This window comes from Cryptomeria japonica, chromosome 1, assembly GCF_030272615.1.
Source record: "Cryptomeria japonica chromosome 1, Sugi_1.0, whole genome shotgun sequence".
NCBI lineage: Eukaryota > Viridiplantae > Streptophyta > Pinopsida > Cupressales > Cupressaceae > Cryptomeria > Cryptomeria japonica.
The window spans coordinates 633,133,569-633,159,726 of record NC_081405.1 but is presented as its reverse complement, the minus strand read 5'-3'; the positions used below and the strand labels follow the sequence as shown (position 1 = coordinate 633,159,726).

Below are 26,158 nucleotides of genomic sequence, written 5' to 3'. Positions count from 1 at the left end.
ATCTAGTTTGAACCATTGAGGATGAATAAAATGATTAGTGTAATAACAACTCAGAAATATCAATGGATAAAGACAATGATAAGAAGTAGATATAAATTGTTAAAGAGATTAAAAATGATAAATAATATTATTTTTCACAAGGAAAGGTGATTGGAACAAAATTGAGAGAAAGAGGAAAGATACCAAATAATGATTCAAGAGACTACGGAAGCCTCATAACATTCCACCATGAGGGAGATTATTGACAATTTGAAGATTTTGGAATTAAAGGGGTCTATAGATAGGATGGTGTTCACTAGCATTAAATGATTAAAGAAACGAATAATGCTAATAAGAAAAGTAAAAGTAAATTTGATGTAGATAGTAGAAAATTATTAAAGGAGTATGAATAATCAGTTGAGTTGGATAGTGGATGGCTTAGAAGTAGTAGTGCTCAACTAGGGCCTAAAAGTAGGGGTACTTGTCCATTTGATATTCTAATAACAAATTAATTTTTATTCTAAAAATATCAAATCAAAAGGTCACAATCAATGACGAGTTTAAGGGATTAATAACCCCAAATTCTCAACTAAAATATCTAAACTTCATGTAGAGAATTTGGAAGATGTGTTAGTAGGAATGAGTAAGATATTGATTCTTATTCTGTTTCAAACACTTTATTATATTGTAACTTTGTCCTTTATGATATTAGATATTCTATTTATCACATTTGATTTGGTAGATTAGAATACTATGATAATAGAATTAATGTTAATGATTTAGAATTGATGTTTTATCATTTTATATATGATTGTGTTGTATATTTTATATGTGTTCTTATATGTAAATGTGTATGGATTAAATATCATGATTTATTAAGCCACATATTTATTTTAATATTTAATGAACACTGAATGTTTTAATGGAATCATTAAATAATGACCCAATCAATGGACTAGAAGGAATCCTAAAGTCATAATGATATGCAGTCAATGAACATAATAACTTATCAGAGTTTATACTAGATTTTTCTTTAGGTTCTTTCAAGGTGTATAATAGGCAAGGTCAATCCTTGATTGTGAGAATAATGGTACTATTGTAATATCTACTCACATGATCAAATCCTCTCACATGGTAAGGTCAAGTGATTGTACCTTTGACATGTGTGTGCTTCTAATTGGTTTAAATAATCATTAGTACATATGTTTAGGTTAGACTATTATAAACTAATTATTGTTCAATAAATAGTTTGTAAAATTTTACCATAATATCTAAAGGTAGTTATTCATTAATAATTTTTGCATATAGGACCACATCATCATCATTATGACCAATTGAATCAAACAAAGAGACAACCCATCATTGAGCAATTTTGAAAGTTTGTATTTTCTCTAAGATATTTTAGATAAATATTTCTAAAAAAATGTGATATACACACTAAATTTGACAATAATATTTTGGGTTGTTTGTTTTGTAATTTTTGAATTATATCAAAATCATATGGTTTAGATGTGAATTAACATAACAGAGATATATTTAATGCATTATATAGAAAAATTGGTTGTGAAATGTAACTTTTTGACCTCTTCCTATTCTTTGATTTATATGAACCATAATATTATAATCATTTGAATTAGGAGTGGCATGGAAAGTAGGTATAGTAGACACATGCAATATGGATAGAAGATGAACTTATGTTAAAGGATAAATCATAAGAAGAAATTTCTTGGTTCATATTATCCTCTTGTGAAAAGGGGGTCAAAAAATAGGTGATAAAAGAACCAAATAAATCCATAAAGTAAGTATAAAAAAAAATATATGAACCAAATGATTGCAAATATTTGACACTTAAATATAATCTAAACTCACTAATGAGTAAGATATCATCCTCTAAGTATTCACAATTAGCATGTAAAATTATTTCACATGTAAAGAGACATTTGTAGAACCATCATAACCATCAACACAAGTTCTTTGGATCTTGAAATTATTGTGCAATTAATTTAAGGTGTAATAATACCACATCCATTCACATGAAGGGATAAATCATTGTTTGCATAAGACATGACATCATCGTGAGATGCATGAGAAAAAAGATCGTTCATCATGAATCATATGATCATGTATAAGAAGAGATATGCTATCTAAAAAGCATGGCTATACGGATGTAGAATTGTCATGACATGTGGAAGAAATATCACCATGTGTGGTGTAACAATCTCATGAATATGTAAAGTGAATGTAACCATATCAATAATTTCTATAATAAAAGACACATCATTGGGTGTATAAAATCATCATTACAACAATCCATATGATCATTATGAAGCTCAAGGATAATAACATAAGTGCAATGAGCACTAATTAATCTTGTGGAGGAAAATAAAAGATAACATATGATACAACAATACATCCATAGAAGACACATCCTTATCCTTACCATATATCATGAGAGTATTAAGGATAAAAGGACAATGTGTTATGAAAGATAGAAACATATAAAAAGACATGAAACATATAGAAGCATATCACGATAGAAAGTGACCTAGAAGGAGCCTTGTAAAAGTAGGTTATACAAGGGTGGGGAGAAGTGATAAAAGATATACATCACTTTGTATACCCAAATCCTAATTAATATATTATAAACATAAATGTTGTAAATAAAATAAATCTAAACCTTAGGAATTTTGGAAGTGAACAATAGGCTTAAAATTGTATCAAATCCAAAACACCAAAAAAGGAGTGAAGCTGTAAACCTAATATCAAACTCTAGGGCATGTAAGCATGGGCAGGTTCACCAAAATGTAAAGGAAAAGTAATATTCCTAAAGTAAATATAGGTTAATAACACAACCACAAAGATGATGTACAAATTAACTTACACTAGTTAATTCAAATATAAATGATAATTTATAATAAATAATTATTCAAAAAATAAAAAGATTAGGCATTTATCTTGTTAAATCATGACAAAGAATAAATGTTGATGGTGTGTTGATTTCACTCATTAATTGTATAGAAATTAAAGCTCCTAATCCAAGAAATGTATCAAGATTGCAATTGATCTAAAACTCAATGCAAAATCAATCTTACATTTCAAAGTATTGACCCTATGCACAAAATTATATTGAAACTTATGAGATTGAATTATCTGATTGTAGACTAATGAAACACATGTTGCCCGCATCTCTAATATTTGTTTAATGTGTCATGATCTTGTAAGTATTGAAAACCCTTGGGGAGATTGCTAAATTATAAGGGTTGTGTTCTCCTAGGTAAACCCCTATCATGTCACCTTTCTAAAATTAGAACTTACTATTTATAGTAAGTTCAGTTATCTAAAATAGTAAGCCGGGACCTGCAAATAAATTGGAAAAGTAAAATTGTCAAGATGAATTTGTCAAATTAAAATTAATGGAATATTAATAGATATTATTTGAAACATTTCTAACTCCAAAAATTGGCATGGGTTTTGGAAATAGCAACTTTTGCATGTGAGTTGGAAATAGAAAGTGTTAAATAAAGAGAGAAGATTGGTAGTTTTAGAACAAAATGTTGGGATGTGGTTGAAAAATGGCAAGTGGATGTTCCTAATTTGAATTTCAAACATCTTTCCCTCTAGGCCTTAGATATTAGCGCCCAAAAATGAATTTGAAAAGGTTTCCATTTAATTGGTTGGAGTTGGCAACATTGATTCATTCTCTCTCATTTTGCTAACAAGCTTATGTTGTTTACTTTCAAGACTACTAAACCAATGAAGAATTGATCTCTTGGGCTGATAAACCAAGGGGATTAGATACTCAAGGGCATTGGGTCCAAGGGTTCTCGAAGAGTAATCTCACTCAGGGGTTGCATTTGCATTTCATGTTCTTTAGTTGTAGATTTTTGTGATACTTTGCAAGTGTTTCTTGCAAGTTTTGGAGTGAACATTATATAAGTAATTTTTAGTTTGTATGGTTGATAATAATAGCATATAATGATGGTTATTTTCTATTGTAAGACATTCTAGAACACTTTATTTCAACAATATTTCAATTTGGTGTGTTTTAGTAAACTTTATGGTGTACTCGATTTGCTAATTTACTTCATTTTGCAAATCTGATAACATATTAACAAGTTCTTTAAATCTGATTTAAATATTTAATAAGGGTTATTACAACACCCTTGACTAAAATGGTTTTACAAACTTGTATTTAGATTGAAGAAAATAGTTTTTAGCATTATCTGAATTAATATGTATTGAATTCTTATAAATACTAAGACATACCAATAATTATGTAAATGTATATCCAGATAGCTCACAATGCTGAATCAACAAAAAAAAAAAATCTAAATGTAGAATTATGTGTCAAATAAAAGTGAATCCAAGTGATCTAAGATTGACTTGAAAAGACAAAAATATCAAAATAAAAGATAAATATATGAAAATAGGTACCATAATATGAACATAATATATATTAAAAAATATAAATTAATAAACATAAATAAAAAATAAATCCAATTTTACATTAAAAAAATCATTAATATTTTATAATTATATTAAAATATTTAATCAAAATCAAATTAACATAAATTGAAAGTGTTAGAGTAAGCCTTCATATCCTTCACAATGCACGCGAGTGATTAAAACCCACACTTTAAGGTCAAACTAAAAATATTTATTTTTAAGTTGGTAGGAAAAAGGACTAAAGTGTTTAGAGTCAAATATTACATTTTTATATTAATTTTACAATATGACTTGATTTTCTTAAATGGGGGATGGTATGTCCTAGGGATAAATTTGACTTGCTCTCTACATAGATAATATGTATTATTTTATAATTTCTCTTTTAAAGATTAGCTTCAATCTTATGCAATTGTTATTATTATATATTTATAAAATTGTTATAGGTAAAAGTTTATATAATTGATTAGATTTAGTCTTATAGAATTGTTGTATCCGATATATTCATAAAATTATTATCGATAAAAGTTTGTTTAATAAGAGTTTATTATTATATGTGTTTTTAAAATTGTTTTAGTTAAAAGTTTTTTAAATTTTAAATATTAGACTTAGTCTTACAAAATTGTTAGATTTAGTCTTATAGAATTGTTGTACCTGATATATTCATAAAATTATTATAGATAAAAGTTTGTTTAATAAGAATTCATTATTATATATGTTTTTAAAATTGTTTTAGTTAAAAAAATTTTAAATTTTAAATATTAGATTTAGTCTTACAAAATTGTTGTATTGACATATTCGTTAAATTATTATAGATAAAATTTTGTGTGATGAGAATTAGATTCAATATAAAATTGTTGTTTTGACATGTTCATAAAACTATTATAGATAGAAGCATGTATAATTAAAGATAAGTTTCGGTCTTATAGAATTGTTGTATTTGACATATTCATCTATCTAATATAGTTAGAAGTTTATGTAATCAAGTATTCAGTAGAGAATTATTGTATTTGGCATTTACATAGTTTGTATAATCAAATTTCTAATTATTATTTGAATAAATATTTTAGATTATCACAATCACATAATATCATGTAGCAATATTATTGTATCATGTTTTAATTTCATATGGACTATTTCTTTTAGTAATTAACAAATATCTTATATTTTAAGGTTAGAAGAGAAATCCCAAATTAATTTTCCCACCATAGAGATTAACTTCCATTGCTTGGTGCATTATGAGAGTTCTCTCTTTCACTACCTCATGCATTCCACACAAAAAAAATTCTCCATCTTAATGTACAATATTGGTTACCCAAATTTTGGTAGAGAAAATAAATACACTAATAGCATTTAAGATGTGAAAGGGAGATCTCTAGATCTATATGGCTCCCACGTCTATTTCTACCAACAATAAATTGGGGTAAATGAATCAACTTTGACTATTTATGGATAATATTGCCATTAAGCAAGGGACAAAGTGCTAAAGGTTGCAGCATTGAGAGACACACCACTAGTGAGCGCAATAAAAAATTACCAAAAGACAAAGAACAAATGATCAATCATATCATTCTTGAACATCATGTAGGTGATGGTATTTAGATTTACTTACTATAAAACCTTGTGGCATGGTTTGTGACTTTTATTGTTAGTAGGTTTCAAGTGGTATGCATTTCTATAATTTCTCTTTTTCACCAACACTGTTACAATGTGTGGGATGATTAGGAAGGCACATTATATATATGAAACAATGAGGAAATGACATTTTGACGAAGGGGATAGTCATCATTGAGATCAATATAAATTTATGATTGAAAACAATGTTTGTGATAAAATTTTGAATATATCAAGACATACATTTAAATAATATATTTTAAAGCATATGCATGCTGCTTGAACTTTTTGTATTGAGAAGTATACAATATGATAATCTAAATAGTCATTGCTCATAATTTTATCTCTTATTAGCCCTCTCTACATGACAATCTTGTAATAATATAAATTGGAAAGAGTATGATTATAAAAAAAAAAAAAAAAAAATCATTTCTTCAACTAAAATGTTATTTCTAATTGAATCAACTATTATATAATGAGACAATTTTGTTGGTATCTCAACTTCATTATCATAAAAATGTTCCAAGAATTGATAATGTAGGCTAATTTTTACATGCATTCTTTAGAATTATATAAGTTAATAGTATTCTTATAGCCATAGATTCTCAACCATAGATTATGTGTACAATCATGCATTAAACATAATATTTCCCCTTTTATAATCTAATGCAATTAAGCGTAGACCAAAATTGAACATGATAAACTTGAACTTAAACAACACATTCCAAATGTTATGGTATTGAAGTTCATAAAATGCTAATATATGCAAGCCATGACTTTGACATGTTTTAAAAAGAAAATATATCTCATCTTAAGTTGAAATTTAAGCCCGTTGATGTATATTTCTATTGCATGCTTAGCATACTCTTGCAAATCAATCCTCATTTGCAACCTCAAAAATTCCTCATTATAAGCTTGTATTGATGACTCTTGTTTAAGATTTTGAAACTCCTTAAAAAGATTTTGTTGATAATTTGAGGATGTAAACTTAGCTTTCAAGATTCTAGCATCTTTAACCACATTTGGATTTTCCCATTCCCTTTTCTTAACATCTTGGAGATTCTCCCAGCAAAGAGCAATATGAGACTTTTTTTTCTTTTTATGTTGTAGCCTTCACCCTTCGTGGATTAGTTTCCTCAATTCCTTCCATTTCATAATATTTCTCTGAATCCAATTCCTGAACACTTGACTAAGTTCACAGTTAAATTTAAGGACTTAAATTTAATTTTGTTCCCTTGTTTGGCTATAGCTTCAACACCCCATTCCATGGGGTCTATGGCTCCAACCTGACCCCTTTGAACATCTAGTTCATTCTTTGAATCCTCATGAGGCAACCTAGCCTCAAGGGCCTCTAACCTTCTAACTAATTTATCATCTATATTTCCTGTCTTGCATTCCTCCTGCCTATTCATCCCCAGTCCACATTGGCTCCCCTCTAGGTCATTATGGTTTGCTTCGATACCAAAATGATGTAGGCACTCCTTAACTCTAACCTGCAATTTGTTTTGTCATAGATAGACAAACAAACAACACAACTGACCAAAAAAACAAAATAGAAGACATTTCCATAGTTCAACATTACATAACCTCAAGAAGAATACAACATAGATATACTCAGGAAAAATGAAGCAAATGTCCTATTATTTTCTAGAAAGCTGAAGCTTTTACCAAGCCTTTAATCTATCTATTCTAATCCCCAAAATCTAAAACTTAACCACTAAATCCCCAAAACATGGGTTTACTTCTATTTTAACTTTCTAAACTCAAAATAGAAAGTAGTTAATAGTTGTTCACTAATTCCCCAACAAAAAACAGAGCAGATGAACAAACTACTATCTTTAGTAAAACAAAATCTTAAAAACCCTGAGCATAGAAATAAAACAATAAAACGTGGAAGAAGTATTTATTGAAGGTGCTCAAAATCAACGAGCAGAGAAGAGTACCTTGCAAAAAGAGCATCGAACCTCCTCAAATGCCATGGCCACAACATATTAAGAACGCCATAAGATAAGTTTGATCTGATATTCATTTCAAATATAAAACTAATTGCCTCAAATGTATTGTTGAAGAAATGTCAAATAGGAACCATTTGCAAATATACTGTATTACAAAAAGAACATATACGCATTGTTTTCCCTTTGAAATTGAAGAAAAGAGTTGCACAAAGAGGCTAAATATTTACCGTTTGGCAATACTATTGTGATCTTCTAGCAAGGAGAATTTATTTGTGGAGGGAAATGGGGCATCCTAATAAAGCCTCTAAGATCAATATGTATTTGTAGTATTATGTGTTTCTTCAAAACAGATTACAACATGCTGATACAAGCACATATTATTATGTCATAAAAGCGAAAACAGACATAGTTGATTTCTCGTGATTAAAACCTTGAGGAAAGATGATGCAATTTACAGATCTAAGAAAATTTTAGCAGCATTATAGCATACAGATTTAATACTTCAAAATCATGAAACAAGAATGAGACAGAAGAGAGAGCACAAATATACATGGGAAAAACCCTTTCAGGTAAAAAAACCCACACTCCAAAATATCGAGCCAATGTATTATTCAGCAACAAGTTACAATACATTTTACATGGAGATTTACATCTTGTTCCATCCTAGAGAAAAACCGGCATTGTAACCCTGTAAAATGAACACTTCCCCTCTCATAAATCAGCTAAGGTGTCAACATATATATAGAGCTCAACACAAAAAGCTAGATGCCCATGTTTCCCAAAACCATCTTCAATGCCTAAGAGGTAAGTTGTGTCATAAACAAGATCTTGCTAATCCCATGACACGCTGCTCATAGCATCTTCCAAGGCAACAACACCTATCTCATCCATAACGGTTATCTTGCCAAATACAATGTAAGTACAACATAGAAATTACTATGATCAAGAATAGGCACCAACCTTACCCCACACCACTTGTCAAAAGTGAACTCCACCATAAATTTCAATAACTAAAATACAACTCCAATACATAATACAAGTCGAAAACCAAGACTCTTTAGTCAACATAGGAAATTGCCAAATCAATTTCCACTCCAAAATAGAAATATATGACAATATCTTCCAAACCATAACAATTACAACTCAGGAAGTTTGTAGCTTAGGATAAATCAATTAGGCAACAATTAATTTAATAATTCGACATGTTAGGACTCTAAGGTTGAGACACCTTAATCCCAACAATTTGCATCCCCTAGATACAAGAAACTAATTTATTTCAAACTTATTATGCTTTAATGAAAGTTCAGTTTTTGTACTTAGTAAAAGAAAATGAAACTTGCAATCAATCTCAAATTCAACAGAACGCTGCAATTTTTTTTGCTTTTGAAATGCTGGGTAAACTTACACCCTCCAATACCTCATGAAACGCTTTTCACCACATGAAACACTTTTGATCCAAAGCTATGAACCGGTGAGGTCACAAATGGGGGACCTCATTCCCATATGACAAAACTGAGGCTCAAACCTACGAACACATTGGATCAGCGAAGGCACAAGCCTGCAATCACAATGGCCCAGCAAGGGTTTGAACCTTGGTGATCACAACAACACCACCACTTAACCAACACATTATGGGAAGAACCCCAGAACACTGCATTGTATTATTCAATAAGACATGTTGAAATTAAAAGTAGGATGATACATAGGATGAGGGTGCTCCACAAATACACAGCTGCTCTGACTACAGGTGATAATGGTAGCCTATAGTAACCATAATGGATTCCAATGCCAACAAGGAAATATACACATAAAGGTGGCAAACAATGTAGAGAGACAATGGAAAAACATAATGTACATTACCGATTATGAGCACCAGCACCATGATACATCAAGGAAATGTCAATTGAGAAATATTCTCAATAGGCATTGCCTCCTACTGTCATTGCTAGGAAACTTAATGAATACACTGTATGCTACTTGCAATTTTGTATATTGTCCAATCCACTAGGAGACAACAGGAATGACATTTTGGATGCCCTCGTTTACCACCAAGTGATAACTCTAGGGCTTCTTGTTAAACTTGAAATTTTAGTGACAGGCCTCAAGAAGTTGATTAATATTCTTGATATTATAAGTGAGCTCAGTTGGAACTTGGACCACACCCACAACATCATCTATTTATGTTGCTTGCAGATTTGTTCATATTCATATATCTCCGAACATACTAAGAAAGGGAAACCATCACCTATAACAGGACATCACAGCATAGTTGAATTTTAACTTATATTAGTAAGTAATCAAAAGGACCATCTTCCAATCAACTGATAAACGCATCATTTCATGATGTTATCATCATGGAGGAATGGAAAGGCTTAGATGCAGTTTGGAAGAGGAGCAAGGTATTGATCAATTGGTAGACACAAATTTCATGATGAGTAATACATCAGGATACTTATCAATCAACAAATGCACATTTTCATGATGAATAATAGAAATCTCTAAACATTTTTTGAAGAATGAAATCAATCAAATTTAAAGTACTCTCTATGACTGTTAGATTCTAGATGCTATAGTGTCATTTGATAAATACACATTTGAAGATGCTATAGTGTCACTTGGAAAATACACCTTTGATGATGCTTATGATCATGGGGGAATGGAAAGGTTTACATTCTCTATGACTGTTAGATTCTAGGTGCTATAGTGTCACTTGATAAATACACATTTGAAGATGCTATATTGTCAATTGAAAAATACACATTTGATGATGCTTATGATCATGGAGGAATGGAAAGGTTTACATGCATTGCTGAAGAGAGCTTCTTAGATCAATTAACAAAATACACATTTTCATGATTAATAAAAAATGCTTTCAATCAAGTGAAAATAATCTCCAAAGGCCTGATACTAGAGGTAAAAGACTGGCAGATCAGTTTACCAGAAAAAAAAACTATGTTCATCTTTTATTGGGCATAAGATTGAATCCAATAACTTAAAATATAATAATAATCTCATAAAGAGAATAAGAGGAGCCAAACAACTCACCTATCCATGATGAAGATGTGAAACTTGGAACGCAGAAATGGATACAAGTGAAGAAAGATAACAAACTATAGATTTTGCTAGAAAACAGAAAAATAAGATTCCTTTAATTCATATCAGGAGAAAGGAACTAAGTTCTACCTGCAGCATTTTCATGTCCAATGGACCAGCTTCTTATGAAAATTGTATTTGTTTTTAACTATATATCATGCCCTTCTTCTTCACTGTCAATTATCTTATCTTTTCCTTCTGATTGCTGATCATTTCTTCTTATGGAAATTCTGGATCTTATGCACTAACATTGTTAATTCTGTTACCTATGCCACATAAATCAATGTTTCTTCAGTGTCATTGTTTGGAGAAGCTAATTGAACGACCACAATCAAGAAAATGACTTTTACCTAGCATTTCATCCACACAAAGATTACCATAGTTTAGATTCAAGGGTTTGATGCAATTTATCTTCAATAAAACCCTTTGGCAATGTTTTTGCTCAAGCAATAGGCAATTTAGGTATGAAAGAAGATGTTATGAACCAAATAAATTTCTGTGGTGCTTAACATTTACTGCAACAAACAAATAGTTTTTTCCTCGAACCAAACTTGAAATCATTCAATTGCAACTATTAATTTTAGTTTTCCATTTTACATATTTAAATTTAAATGATAAATGATAAAAGATGGGAAAACCTGTGACAGACATTGTACACAGCAATACAGATAGGAGAGTGTCTTCTAGCAAAGGAACTTCCCACTTGAGGGTAAAAACAATGTTAACCCTCAATCCACCTCATCTCTAAACTCAGTTCGCTGGCATTAATTGAAGAAATATAAAAGGAAAAATAAACTTAGATCCAAGAAGTCCCAATCAAGCACATATGGGATAAAACAGATCAGTCTATTAATTTTAACAAATAATATGACAGATTTTCATGAATCCAGTATAATGATTGATAAATACCGATTGCATAAATAAAATCTAAATCCCTGATACAAAAATTCTTATCGATCTTGACAATTTAAAACCCCAGCATTTGATGTGAAAATGCTAAGAAGCCCTTTTTCATCTCTAAACTCAAATTAGCCAAAAATTTAAAATTATCTTAAATCCTAGCTTTCTGATAGACATAAGTCAAAACATACTTGCCACAGTAATGCTTGTCAATGCGGTTAACCATGAAAGCCTCAGCTCCACACTCCTGATTAGGGCATTTCTTCCTGAGACTCTGCACCTTACCAGATTTGTCCACCTTGTACAATTGTAAAACAGCCAAAAAGCGGTGGCAACCAGTTCTGAAATACAAAGCTTGAAACTGCTTGAACTGTGTCCTTCTGCAAGCATAAGTGAGCACAGACATCATTAAAAATGACAATGATAGTTGGCAACTTGGCTTTACCCCTGAAGCGAAGGACTAGATGAAGGGTGGACTCCTTCTGAATACTGTAATCCACCAGTGTTTTGCCATCCTCTAATTGCTTCCCAGCAAAGATTAGCTTCTGCTGATCAGGAGGAATATCCTCCTTATCCTGGCTTTTTTCCTTCACATTGTCAATTGTATCAAGAGGATTCTGCTCTAGGGTTATTATCTTAGCAGTCAAATTTTTCATGAATATCTACATCTTGAAGTTGTCACACTCCAGAAAACACATTGTTGATGATAACTGAGTTTGTACCTGAGGTCACTAGCTAAGCCAGCAGCTCCAGGCAATCTACAGAATGGCTTTGGAGATTACACGGTGGTATATGAGGAAATATTTATGGCAGCGACTAAGATTTTGGAAATCACTAAAAACATTTCATCAGAAAATGGCCAATCAACCGAATGAAGGTAAGATGTGCAAGCATAACTTGTATGTACAAAAATTTAGAAATAGTTTTAAATTCTCTTTAGCAAGACATGAAATACCAATATAAAGACGGGAAATATTCATGGCCACATTTAATCTGTTGCAAACCAAGGTATTCTCTTACTAAACCATGTTTCTTAATGATCAATACAAGCACATCCTGTACGTCCCTCACAACAGATAACAGAAAACCGAATATACATATTAAACATGATAACAGCAAAGACAGTAGACAGAAATCTGAAATTTCCCATTGTAGCTCTTGTTACCAAATCATTTATGAGAATGAATACATAATCATACAGTAATCTAAATAACACGTGAGGCTTACCATTAGATAAAATAATCTAATTTGTACATTGCCATCCCCAGAGAAACATTCCAGAAAGAAATTTTAACAACACTTTGTATTTCATCCACTGTTCTTAGAAGGAAAAAAAGAAGTTAAAATTGAAGATATTCTCCTAACAATGATTTGAATACCAGCAATAACTAATACAAAAAAAATCTACTTTACAGTTTCTTAAGAAAAAATTTCAGACACAGCTTGTCTAGAAGCTTAGAAGCCCTATAAAATAAAGAGTGAGAGTTTTAAAAAGGTTCACAAAATAGAACAAGCTAAGGATTAGTCATTAGAACTGTCTTTGAAATTTTAGAGGTCTAGAACCTACACCACAATGTCAACAGAACCCTTTTAAATTGATGTACCTGCAATAAAACCTCTTCGAGGAAACATGATACTACAACCCTAAACCCTGCATAAATAAATACTTAAATATTGCATACAGAGGACATGTGCCTGCACAAAAGAGCCAAAGCCTTCTGCAATGTCAAGACCATCGTAGCCTCCATATTTCCTCATCCTACAACCATAGCTCTAGAATTTTTGAAAAATGCCTTTCACCAATTCTTCAGAAGAGACAAAGGCCTCCACAAAATCTACAATTTCAATACCACTGTAACCTCCATACTTCCTCACCCTAAATCATGGCTCCAAAATTTTTGAGAAATGCCTTCTGCCAATTCATGCACATTCAAACAGCAGCAAATGCATCTGCACATTGAAACACAAATAATTTACTGAGTTTTAATCAATAGAATTTTCTACTTATTACTGCTATAAGCATCACAATTCATGTATATATCTATGTAAATTTTAACTAAAACCATGAAAATGAGATCTCTGCTACCTTATATTTTGTTCTCGAAGGTGAAAATCAAAGCTCCAAGAGTTTTAGGATGACCCACCTAAAAATAAAAAATGAATAAGGCAATTTATTTACAAATTCATGAGTTTCAAACCACCGAACTATTACTCACCAAACAAATAAATACTGTAATCTGAATAGAAGTTTTGGGTTTTATTTTTATAAACTTTCAAAATAAAGATAATATTGCTTACTTTCTATTTTACTCTCCCCAATTCTTGATGAAATTGTTGCAGTTTGTGATCCATTGGAACCCATAGTAGAATGTTTAGGACAAGGAGAAAAGATAGTGCAACATGCTATCCATTGGTCTGAATAGTTTCGTAACAAACTAACATTGGAGTGAACATGATTAGAGATTATAGGGTATTCCTGACTAGCATCTTGGATAATTCTATCATGCTGAAAATTGTCCATAGCAGTTATTTTCATCTTATCTTTACTGTTGTTAATGTTGTGAGTCCAGGGATTACCTGCATATTGATAGTCACCTGCATATTGATAGTCCTCCATTGCTCTGAGAATATTGGGATTGGCCTTGGAGGAATAATCAATCATTGTTGTTGCAAGAGGGTTTCTGGAGAAATGTCCTTCCCTCTTTAAATAGGGTTGTAAACGACCAGTTGTTAAACTCATTCTCTCTTCGTTCTGATAAGTTGGAGAATGATATGGTTCCATTAATGGCTGCCTAACAATATATTCCATCTCTTTGGATGGAACTCCATTGTTTTCAGCACCAACAGTACAAAAAATCTCACGCTCTGTTCTTGTAAGAAAATTTATTCTATCACCAATCGTTTCTAGCTTGACATCTATATACTTAATCAAGTCCCTGAGCTTTTCAACACTGAGATCATTCAAACAGTTATCCCAGCAAGGATACTTCATGCCCATCTCAAGATATCCATTCTCCTTCTTCTTCATGTCCAATTCAAACTTGAGTTTATTTATCCTCTGTTGTAAGAAACTGGAATTATCAAGCTTCTTCTTGTCTTGTTCTTCCTTAGGAAGCCTTCTGTATCTCTCAATGACCTCTAGAGCTTCGGACATATCAGGCCATACATCAACATGCTGCTCTTGAGATATTTGTTGGTGTGCCTTAGGCCCAAAGCAGACCATGCAGGCATCCACTCCACAAAGAATACTCAACTCTTCAACCTTCTTTTTCAATCCTTTCTTCCTCTTCAAAAATGTCAAATTCCTTGAAGCATCTTTAGAAATCAACTTCATGGGAATCCTGGCCCGACCCATTTTCTTTGAACAAAAAAGGAAGGACAACAAAAGTATTATATAAAATTATATAATGGCATTCAAATAAAGCTGGAAAGATCAATATAAAAGAAAATCTAGTACTCACCCAAGCATCCATCAGAGATCTTTCTTGTGGATTAAATCTGACTCAAATATTGCAGACAGTTATATTCCTCTTCAATCAAAACACACTCTTATTCTGAACTCTGCAATTCAGAGAGTTATATTCTTCTTCAATCAGAACCACTCTCATTTAGAACTCTGCAATTCAGAGATATACTTCTGTAATGTAATTTATAGAAAGAAATATAACTCAAGTTATCTACTTTTCAAAATGGAAAGAAAAAATAGATAAATATTAACAATTTCACTAGTTTTAAAATTGGCTCCAAAATTTTGAATACATTGTCAGTTTGTTCTTAAATAGGAAAAAGAAAGGAAAGGTTATTTTATAATTCATTACATTTGAGAAAATCAGATTTATGAATTTCAAATCTAAATTATAAAGATAAGATTAGATTATATTTTATAATTTTTAATAATTTATTATAAATATAATTTATAATGAGTAAATCTTAAGATATAATTGTGTGATTATATAAAAAAAATTAGTTATATATATTTTTTAAAATTAAAATGTATAAATACATATATGATTGAGTATATTTTATTAAAAAGAGGTATTGTTTTTTTATTTATAAAAAAAGAGATTATGTATTTTTTAAATATTTTAAAAAAATTCTTAATTGTTTTTTGTAATATATTGTTTGTAAGTAATAAAATAAAAATGTAATCATAGATAAAATAGGATTGTTTTTTTGATCGGTAATAGTAATTTTTTATTAATTAAACGGGAAGTTCACAAAATGACTAAAAGAGAACACCAAACCATCCACCAAAAATTATCTAGAAAACCACTCATCTAAACCACCCTACAATCCAAAACCACCTACCGCAACCACCCATGCACCACCAACCCTCAAAAAATATACAATGTCTTCGAGCTTACAAAAATTGCTCGATACAGCGAAGTATATACATTTTTTCACAGTTTGTCAAAAACTAAAACACTAACAGGGATTAACCCCCATAGACCAAAACCAAGAAAGATCACCATTAAACAAAGAAGAACTGAAAACAACCCGGAGAAAAAACTAGGGTTCATTCGCCCACTTCCTTTTTCTTGTCCTTCGTCAATCACCTTCCATCACTCTCGCTTCCTCAATGGTCTATTACAGGGCCACTTCCACCTCCATTAAGTCCACAAACACCTTTAGGGCATCCCTGCCAATGTGCGCCTCCCCTTTGAATCATGCCTTAGTCTCATCATCTTGCCACCTCACAAAAGGGATGAAATTTACCCCAACTACCTAGTGAAAATTCACAATGCCTTCACATAAGTCAAAACCAACACCAGGGACTGCCCACTCAAGAATCGACTCCATTCCCAATTGGTACTCCTCTGAGACATCAACATTCATCACCTTTTCACCGACTCCACAAAATTCTCCAACTCCAATCCCCAATATAAGAGAGCACACATCCATGTTGGTTCTATAGTGATGCTCCACCACTCCAATAGATTCCCCCAATAGCCTCTTCACACACTTCACCAGCCTTTCATCTTTGAACAGAAACATCCCATTTAGCCTCCTCTCTGAGACAGGTCCAAGAAATGGACAAAGTTGCTTCTTTGTTTTCAAGGTAAAATTTGCTTCCATTTCTTCCTATATCGGCAAGGTAATCACCTACACCACCTTTACCAGTAATTAAGTTTACCCAACGCCTACCGAAATATTGAGAAGGCCGCAATTGAATCCACATAAACCAAAGGCATTCAAAATAATACCCATTCAATCCCCATTGATATGAGGTACCATTGCCTGCTACCCTTCTCAACCAAGGTGACAGAGTTTGCATGCTTTCCAAAGGGATGAATAAAGAAGGCACATTAATGACTCGTACTTGCATGTAAGAGTTTAAACATACTCGTCCAACGATATTCACTTAAAACTCCAAACATGATTTCAACTTACAAAAAGAGATCATTCTCCAGACGCACTTCACAAAAATTGGTGCCAAGTACTCTCAACATCACTTCAATCATTAAGATCACAATCGTTAGTTGCCAACTAAGCAAACCAATGTACTTCCTCATCTGCACTACCCCACCAACAAGTTACAAAAGGGTTCAGCTCACATGCCACATTGGACAAAAAATCCACCACCCCATTTCCTGCCCTTTTAATATGAGATATTCGAAAATCTTCGAAAGCCCTTAACTTTGAGCAGATAATTGAAATGAATTTGCTAATACGCCAACTAGGAGAAGAACCCTTTGAGATTGCATCAACTACAATTTTGGAATCTCCTTCTAAGTGTACCTTCGAAATGTTCAAATTTCTAGCCAACTCAACTACAAGCAAGGATGCTTGTGCCTCCACCTCATTATTAGTACCATCTTGGAACCTTTGAACTCCTTTAATTAAAACATTCCCCTTTGCATCACAAGCGACGCAACCTGCACTTGAAATACTCAGATTGCCTCTTGATGCCCCATCAAAGTTTACTTTGACCCACCCCTGCTCCAGCTTAACCCAGACACTGTTTGAGCCCCCATCATCACTAAGATTAACCCTAGAAAGCCCATGAACAGGCCATAGATAAAATAGGAATTAATAAACAGTACATTTTAAAATTAAAATATATATATATGATTGAGTATATTTTAATTTAAAAAAATGGCATTATGTATTTTTCAAATATTTTAAAAAAATCTTAATTTTTTTGATAATATATTGTTTGTATGTAATAAAATATAAAATTAATCATAAATAAAATATAAAATAATGAATATTATTTTTTTAAATAAAAATGTATAAATATATTTATGAATGAGTATATTTTACTAAAAACAACTAAAAAAAGATTGTATATTTTTCAGATATTAAAAAAAAATCTATTTTTTAAAGATAATATATTGTTTGTATGTAACTTTTAATTTTACTTTTCAAAATGCATTACTATAATTTCATAATTTTTTTGTTTTATTCAAATATTATACACTTATATGCTAATTTTGAAACTTAAAATGATAAATTAGGATTCCTTCTATACTATGGGAAGAATGTGGAAAAGATGTGGAAACAATGAATAGAGTTTAAATTTTATGTCTTTTTATTTAAAAATAAATGGTTTTTCTTTTTTCACTTTATTTCATAGTCATTGCATCAAATACTTTTGCCCCCTTTTTATCATCTAGGTTAACACTCAATGTAATAACTCCTAAAGTAGAAGTTTTAATGATAATATTTTTATATCATTTTGTTATCTATCTACTTAGTTATTTATGTGTCCATCCCACATTCTAACTCTCTAGATAGTGGTTAAAAATCACTATTCATATAGATATATAAGTAATGCAAAATTGTTCTAAAGGTTAATCTAAGTTAATTAATGTATATTTAGTTAGTTATGTGTCCATCCCACACTCTAACTCTCTAGATAATGGTTAAAAATCACTATTCATATAGATATATAAGTAATGCAAAATTGTTCTAAAGGTTAATCTAAGTTAATTAAGTATATACATGTACTTTAAAATCAATAATCTTAGATTTTATAAATAATCGTTGGGACTAGTAAATTGATATTAGCAATAGTAATTTTGGAAAAGAAAATAAGACAAATAATGTTATTTAGCTTGTTGGTTGAAGAATGTAGACCTTTAATCACATACCCCAAAGACACCCATTTTAACTTGGTATGGCTAGGTACATTAGTTGATTTGTTGTTGGCAAGGTGCAAGATTATGTGTGTTTTGTTATTCATTGGTGATTATTCTTAATGCCAACTTCATTTCAAGCTATTAAAGTGCAAGTCTTGCTACAACTTCAAGTTTGACCAAATCTAAGCACGCTATATGAAATTGTGGTACTTAGCATTAGTGTCTTTTGCCTAGATAGAATTGAAGTCTATAGGTCCTATCAACAAGTATTCTTAGTAGAAACTAAAGGTCCTCTTTTGAATGAATAATATTATTAAATTTCACGCTTTTAGTTATGCTATAAATTTGAATACATGTCTCATAGCAATCATTCAATGTTAATCTTACATGTGATTAAAATATAAATATTTGCATTAATGTATGTATGTATGTATGTATGTATACATGCATGCATGTGTGTATGTACTATATGTGTATGTGCATGTGCATGCGCATGCGCACACACACACACATATGTATGTGTGTATGTATGTATGTATGTATGTATGTACATATACATACATACATGAATGCATGCATAAATATAGACATACACACACTATATGTATATGTATGTGCACACACACACACACACACACATATACATATACATATTGTTGGAGTTATCTTTTATTAGTTAATAATTATTTATTTAATTATTAGTCTATTATACTCCATGCTTAAGCTAAACTTAGGAATCTTATAATTCTTTAGGATTTTCTCCTTTAGGGTTTCGAGTATCCTTTTATAAAGATTCTCTCTTCGTATTTTCATAGCAACTGTAATTATTGAATTGCATTCTTCTTGCACAACCAATATAACTTTTTTTTTTCTAGATCTTTGAATTTTGGCCTCCATAGCTTTTTTCCTTTTCTCCTTCTGTGACAGGTTTGCATGCAGGTGATCTTTGGGAGTTGTAGAGTTGATTTTTCCTCAAATCCAATATGGTATCAGAGCTCCAGATCTGCACGCCCCTGTTTTCTTCATGAGAGATTTTGGGCCTTGTTCTTCAGATCTGTGTATTTGGGTGTTTGTGCAGTTGTTTTTTTCCATTTCTAGGGGTAGCTGATTTTTTTGGTAAATTTTGGTGCCAAACGGACCTTATAGTTAGATTTAGAAGGCTGATTCCATGGATTTTGATATATAATTTGCATATTTTCGATGACAAGCATCTAGGTCATGATTTTTTATTTGCACATTTTTCAAGGCACAAAAAACCATACGACTGTACCTGCAAATGCATCATAAAATTTTAGTATATATATATATATATATATATATATATATATATATATATATATATATATATATATATATATATATATATATATATATATATATATATATATATATATATATATTTTATTTTTTACCCTCATTATGTCCTAAAAGAGGGGTTTTTTTTCTTTTGGTCATACAGAGGCGCTTTTTCAAAAACTTTATATCGTCGGAAAGCTCTTTTCGAGCTCTCTTCAGATCTGGAGGTTTGATCTTCTGATTTTTCTTTTTTGATGGTGTTTTTTGTTGTCAAAGCCAGAAGTTCTTTTTTTGCACTCCAGGAGACATAACTTGAGCATCTGAATTCTATTTTTCGAAAACCTTATATCATTGGAAAACTTGTTCTGTATTATTTCCATTCATATAATTTTTTCTTTCCAGATTCTGCTCCAAGTATATTTTATTCATTTTTTTGCTTTTCAGCACTTAAGTGAATATCTTGAATGTTTCAGGTCTTGGGATCTCTCTCTTTGAGTAGGATGTCTTGTATTTGGTTGTTCTTTTTGTTTCCAGTCTTTTGTCTCTTATGATCATTGTATCATTTTATTTATGCAAACACACTAAGATAAAGTGTCATCATGTATTGTATACTTGGAATCTTGCACATCTTGTGCCTTACTGTACATGCACTACTTATAAAGTGTCATGGGGGGGTTGATGTTTGTCTTTGTTTGCCATCTACCTTTGTCACATGAGTGTTCCTTCCATGACATTATCCTCATGATGTGTGTCAAGTGAGTGTTCCTTCCATGACATTATGTACTTTCTCTGCACCTTCAATGTTCCTGGTTTTTCATCATGCAGTTCTTATTGGTTGTTCTTTTCAGTGTACCTGTCCCTCTCTCTTTTCAACATTATGGGGAGGTTTGCCTGTTGGTTCTAATGCTTCCTTGGTTCAATTGATCAGCTCTTCAGGATTTGGTGTTTCATGCCATCTGTATCTTCGAGTTTGGTTGTTTGTCTTTGTTTGGCATCTGATCCGAGTAGTGTCATTTGAGGGCACTCATGCAGATTACAATCTTCTCTACCTGGTCATGTTCTATTTCAGTGGAGGTTCTTTAGATCAGCAGTTACTATTTGACAGTGTTTGCAGCTATTTCATGCTTCAATGGTGTTCTTCATTCTCTTCTTTTTGTTCATATCTTCTGGAACACTCTTATTTGGAGGCTTTTTAGTCCTTCACTTGAGCTATCATCTCTTCTTGGAGAGGAGTTTTGTTCCCACAGGTTTTTCTCCTTTTTCTCCACTTTACAGAGATTTTATTGTACTTGGGTACCTCATCAAGCCTAGTTGTTGGGACCCATTGTTGCTTTCCTGCATTTTTTACATGTTTTTTTAGTCCTTAGTTGTTTTTTAGCTATTCCCAAAGTTCATCTTAAGGGGGGGTGTTGGAGTTATCTTTTATTAGCTAATAATTATTTATTTAATTATTAGTCTATTATACTCCATGCTTAAGCTAAACTTAGGAATCTTATAATTCTTTAGGGTTTCGACTATCCTTTTATAAGGATTCTCTCTTTGTATTTTCATAACAACTGTAATTATTGAATTGCATTCTTCTTGCACAATCAATATGACTCCTTTTTTTTTGGATCTTTGAATTTTGGCCTCCATAGCTTTTCTGCGTCTCTCCTTCTGTGACAAGTTTGCATGTAGGTGATCTTTGGGAGCTGTAGAGTTGATTTTTCCTCAACTCCAATATATATATATAGACACACACACACACACACACACACACACACACACACATATATATATGTATGTATGTATGTATGTATGTATGTATGTATGTGTGTGTGTGTATATATCTATATATATGTATGTATGTATGTATGTATGTATGTATGTATGTATGTATGTATGTGCATGCGGGAAAAGCGGGTCGATAGAACTCAATATGTGAAAAACGGAGCTCTAGGGAGCCTTGCTCACACACCCACAAGACTTCTTGGTGCAAGCTATGGAGTCATGAAGTATGGCTCAACTTCCCAAGGATGGTTCCATGGTTCTCTATCTTGCACAGTCCCTCAAACCAATGTTTTTGCTCTCAGATCACTGAGCAAAATGGTTTAGGGATGACAAATGCAAGAACGAGGGATGCTTTTGTTGATTTTAAGATGAGATGCATCCTAAGCTATGCATGATGCTACAAATGCAATAAACTAGCTATAAGATGACAAGGTTAGTAAACAAGACTATCCTAGCATACTATATTAGTTTATGATTTAAGCTAAATGATAGGGAACATACTCTGAATATGCATATTTAGATTAATTCCTATTTAAAAGAGAGGCTAAATGATGAGCATATATGAAATATGGAAGCTTGAATGGATTTGAGTATAAGTGTGATGCTTAGAGACTTGGATTCTTAAAAATGGAGGAATGAGAGCTCTATTTATAGCAAAAATAGGGCAATGGATGGTCAGGATTGAAAGAGGCAATCAAGGGCCAAGTTTGAAAGTTGGGAATCCATGTTTGCAATTGGCACCAATGAAATGGTGACAATTGTCAACATAAGGTTGGTTGAGAGGAGATGTAAGAAGCATTAAATGCTTGAGAAGACCTCATGGTTACCCTAGGGGTTAAGGGTTAAGGTTAAGTTAAGGTTATCTATTGGATAAAGCTTTTACCCAAAGGATAAACTCTTGTGCAAAGGTTTAAGGATAACCATGGTCAAAGCAATAAATGCTTGATGAGACCCTTGGGTTACATGGAGGTTGAGTTTATGGAAATTCGTTAACCATGTAAGAGGGTTGAGTTAACCATTAATGGTTATGAAGACTTTGGGGACAAATTTGTAAGAGTCCTTCCAAATTTGGGGGTATTCAACAAGTTGTTGAATGGATAAAGGCTTTAATGCATTTTGAAGACTTTGCTCCAAATTTGAGAAGTGACCTCCTCAAATTTAGGGAAAAGGGATAATGGATGGGTTTGGGTTAATTAATTAGGTTTACAAGAATCTAGAAGAGGTTAGAAAGAGGGTTAGGATGCAAGTGGGAGGTGTAGGATTTTGCAAGTGGGTGAGGGAAAATAGGTTTTAATTCAATTTAATTCAATTTGGTTGTAATTAAATAAATTAGATTTATTTAATTTAGGATGACTATTTTAATTAAATTTGAATTTAATTAAAAAGTGGATAAGGGCTTTAATTGAATAAAATGAATTTATCCTATTAAATGGTATAATGAATTTAATTGAGTAATTTACTTAATTAAATAGAGGAATGTGGGTAATTTAATTAAATTGGATTTAATTAAATAGAGAAATGAACATAAAATATTCATTTAGGAATATGGTCATTTTTTTACGTCTACATTTTGCCCCTCTTTGAAGTGACGTGTGTGCACATGTTATTTCAAAGAAAATGATGTGTCGTTGCGATTTTATGATCAATGTCGTTTTTTATGGATTTTTATGTCATGCCCCAGATTTGATGTGTGATGCCCCGGATTTGATAAATGATGGTGATAATGCCCCCTCGGGAGATGAATCAAAATTTTGAAAAATGTGATTTGATTTGATAATTTGTGTTTGCGGTATAAAATTTTGGCTAGGTGAAATGTTTAAATTGATTCATCTCCCGATAATTGACGTGGGCGAGGGTATGAGGGAGACCACGAGCAAATTATATGCTCATTTCCCTAACCCTAATTTTATTTTACCCTATAAAAGGGGAAAAGTGCTTTGTTTTGTCTCATTTGTGCTTGTTGACTTTGGAGAAAGAGACTTTTGGAGAGAAGACAAAATGTCTATTCCCTATTCTACACATCGATTCAAGCGCGTTCGGAGGCATCGGAGACTTGTCGCGTATGGACCACCGGTAAGTCAACCCTTTTGACCCCTTTTTGATTTTTCACTTGATCATTTTTTGTCTGTTTTTTATTTTTGAAATTCGGTTTTATCATTTTAGCGCATAGAGGTCTTAGGTTAGCACATACGATAAATTCAGTAGCGCATAGGGTATTAATTTAGGGTAGTGTCCGAAAATGCTTAGGGTAGCGCATGAAAATTTTAGGTTAGTGCACAGCTGCAGGTTAGCGCATGATGAACATAGGGTAGCGCTTCGGGTTAAAAGGGTAGTGCATAGGTCAAACCTAGCGCATAGGGTCCATAGGGGGTCGCATGGGTAGGGGGATGTAGCGCGTAGGTTAGACCTAGCGCATAGGGTTGAATAGGTAGCGCAAGCATGGGATAGATTAGCGCATGGGTCGGTTTTAGCGCTTAGGGTAGACTGGTTGGTGCATGGAGAAAAAAGGATAGCACGTAGAGTTAGTCTAGCGCATAGGGTAGATAGAATAGCACGTGGAGAAAATAGGGTAGCGCATGGATATAGTTTAGCGCATGGAATGGGTTTTGCAAGAATTAGTGATTTTTGAATGTGAAAGATCTCATAGGAAAAGGTCAGTTTTGCCTGGAGAGATGGATTTTTGCTATTTGCTATGTCTTTGGTCATGTTTTTGATAATTTGTCCAATATGAGTTTTGATATAATTTGGTTTAAATTTGTGATTTGTTTCAAGTTATTGATGTAGATATATTAACGTGTTGTTTTGTTCAAACCATGATTTGTTTTGCACTGTTTCAAGTTCATATGTGTGGAGCCTGATTTGTGTTACAAGCTGATATGGGTTGGAAACTTGAGGTGTTTTACAAGCTGATATGGGTTGGAAACTTGAGTTGTTTTACAAGCTGATATGGGTGGGAAACTTGATTTGTTTTACAAGTTTATGTGATGTGGAGACTTGAGTTATTTTACAAGTTTTGATATGGTTTTTGAAAACTTGAGTTATGTTACAAGTTGATATGGAATGATATGATGTGGAACTTGATTAGTTTTTGCAAATTGTTTCATGTTTTTTATGTGATTTTGATTTTGATATCTTTGTTTTGATGTGGAAACTAATATTGGACTTGTTTTGCATTTTGGCAGGAGCGATTGGGAGTGGTGCAATCGCGGGAGCGGTTCCCTAGACCTTGGGCATTGATACCACAGTTGGCACAGACTAACCTGGATGTGATTGAGAGATGCGGCTTATCATCTTTGTTAGATATGCCTCGGTTCACTGTGAACCGGGGTCTACTTACAGCGCTCGCTGAGAGGTGGCACAGTGATACGAACACCTTTCACTTTGCTACTGGTGAGATGACAGTCACTCTAGAGGACTGTTACAGGATTTTGCAGATTCCCGTAGCAGGTGCTTTATTGTCGTACGAGCAGACTAAGGAGGGTGGGACTGAGGCACTACGACGTATTTTCCATGATGAGACAGTGTGTGGGTATGAGATCCCATGGCAGGAGTTCCTGATCTAGACTATGTGTGTCTTCCGTCAGTATTAGCAGGTTTCATAAGTGGATTCCTTTGTCCTGATCATAGGTCAAAGGGATTCTATGTGGTTTGGGGATTGGTTCTCGAGGAGATGGTGACCTAGGGCCGCAGGTTTTCTTAGGGATCATCCATGTTAGCCCACTTGTATAGGGACCTTCATGAGGTTGTGTATCTGGGTTACGGCAGTTTGTCAGCTGGCGTGACACTTTTACAAGTATGGTGCTGGGAGCACATTCCGGCAGCGAGGCCACTGGTGGACAGAGACAGGCCTGTTGGGTGGGCATATGCTTATGGTTACAAGGGTTTAGTTGTCCAGCGTAAGCTGGGCAAACTGGAGCACTGGAGGAGGGTTCTGGATGATATAGATACGGTCGTTTGGTGACCATATATAGATTGTGAGGTTTGGGCAGAGGATGGGCTAGAGATGCCTTTTGTTTTTATGAGCCG

General features: G+C 32.5%; 1 protein-coding gene and 1 pseudogene across 1 annotated transcript; both read right to left on the bottom strand.

The window, feature by feature from the left end:
- Nucleotides 1-12,120: 12,120 nt before the first annotated feature.
- LOC131042512 (ubiquitin-ribosomal protein eS31 fusion protein-like) lies at nucleotides 12,121-12,652 on the bottom strand (annotated as a pseudogene).
- A 756-nt stretch (nucleotides 12,653-13,408) lies between these two features.
- LOC131042509 (agamous-like MADS-box protein AGL80) lies at nucleotides 13,409-15,605 on the bottom strand. The gene is made up of 4 exons (XM_057975824.2): nucleotides 15,446-15,605; nucleotides 14,283-15,342; nucleotides 14,071-14,128; nucleotides 13,409-13,934 (listed from the first exon to the last, which is right to left on the bottom strand). The coding sequence occupies exons 1-3, from the start codon at nucleotides 15,455-15,457 to the stop codon at nucleotides 14,115-14,117; spliced, it is 1,086 nt and encodes a 361-aa protein (XP_057831807.1). The 5' UTR covers nucleotides 15,458-15,605; the 3' UTR covers nucleotides 13,409-13,934; nucleotides 14,071-14,114.
- Between the last annotated feature and the right edge of the window lie 10,553 nt (nucleotides 15,606-26,158).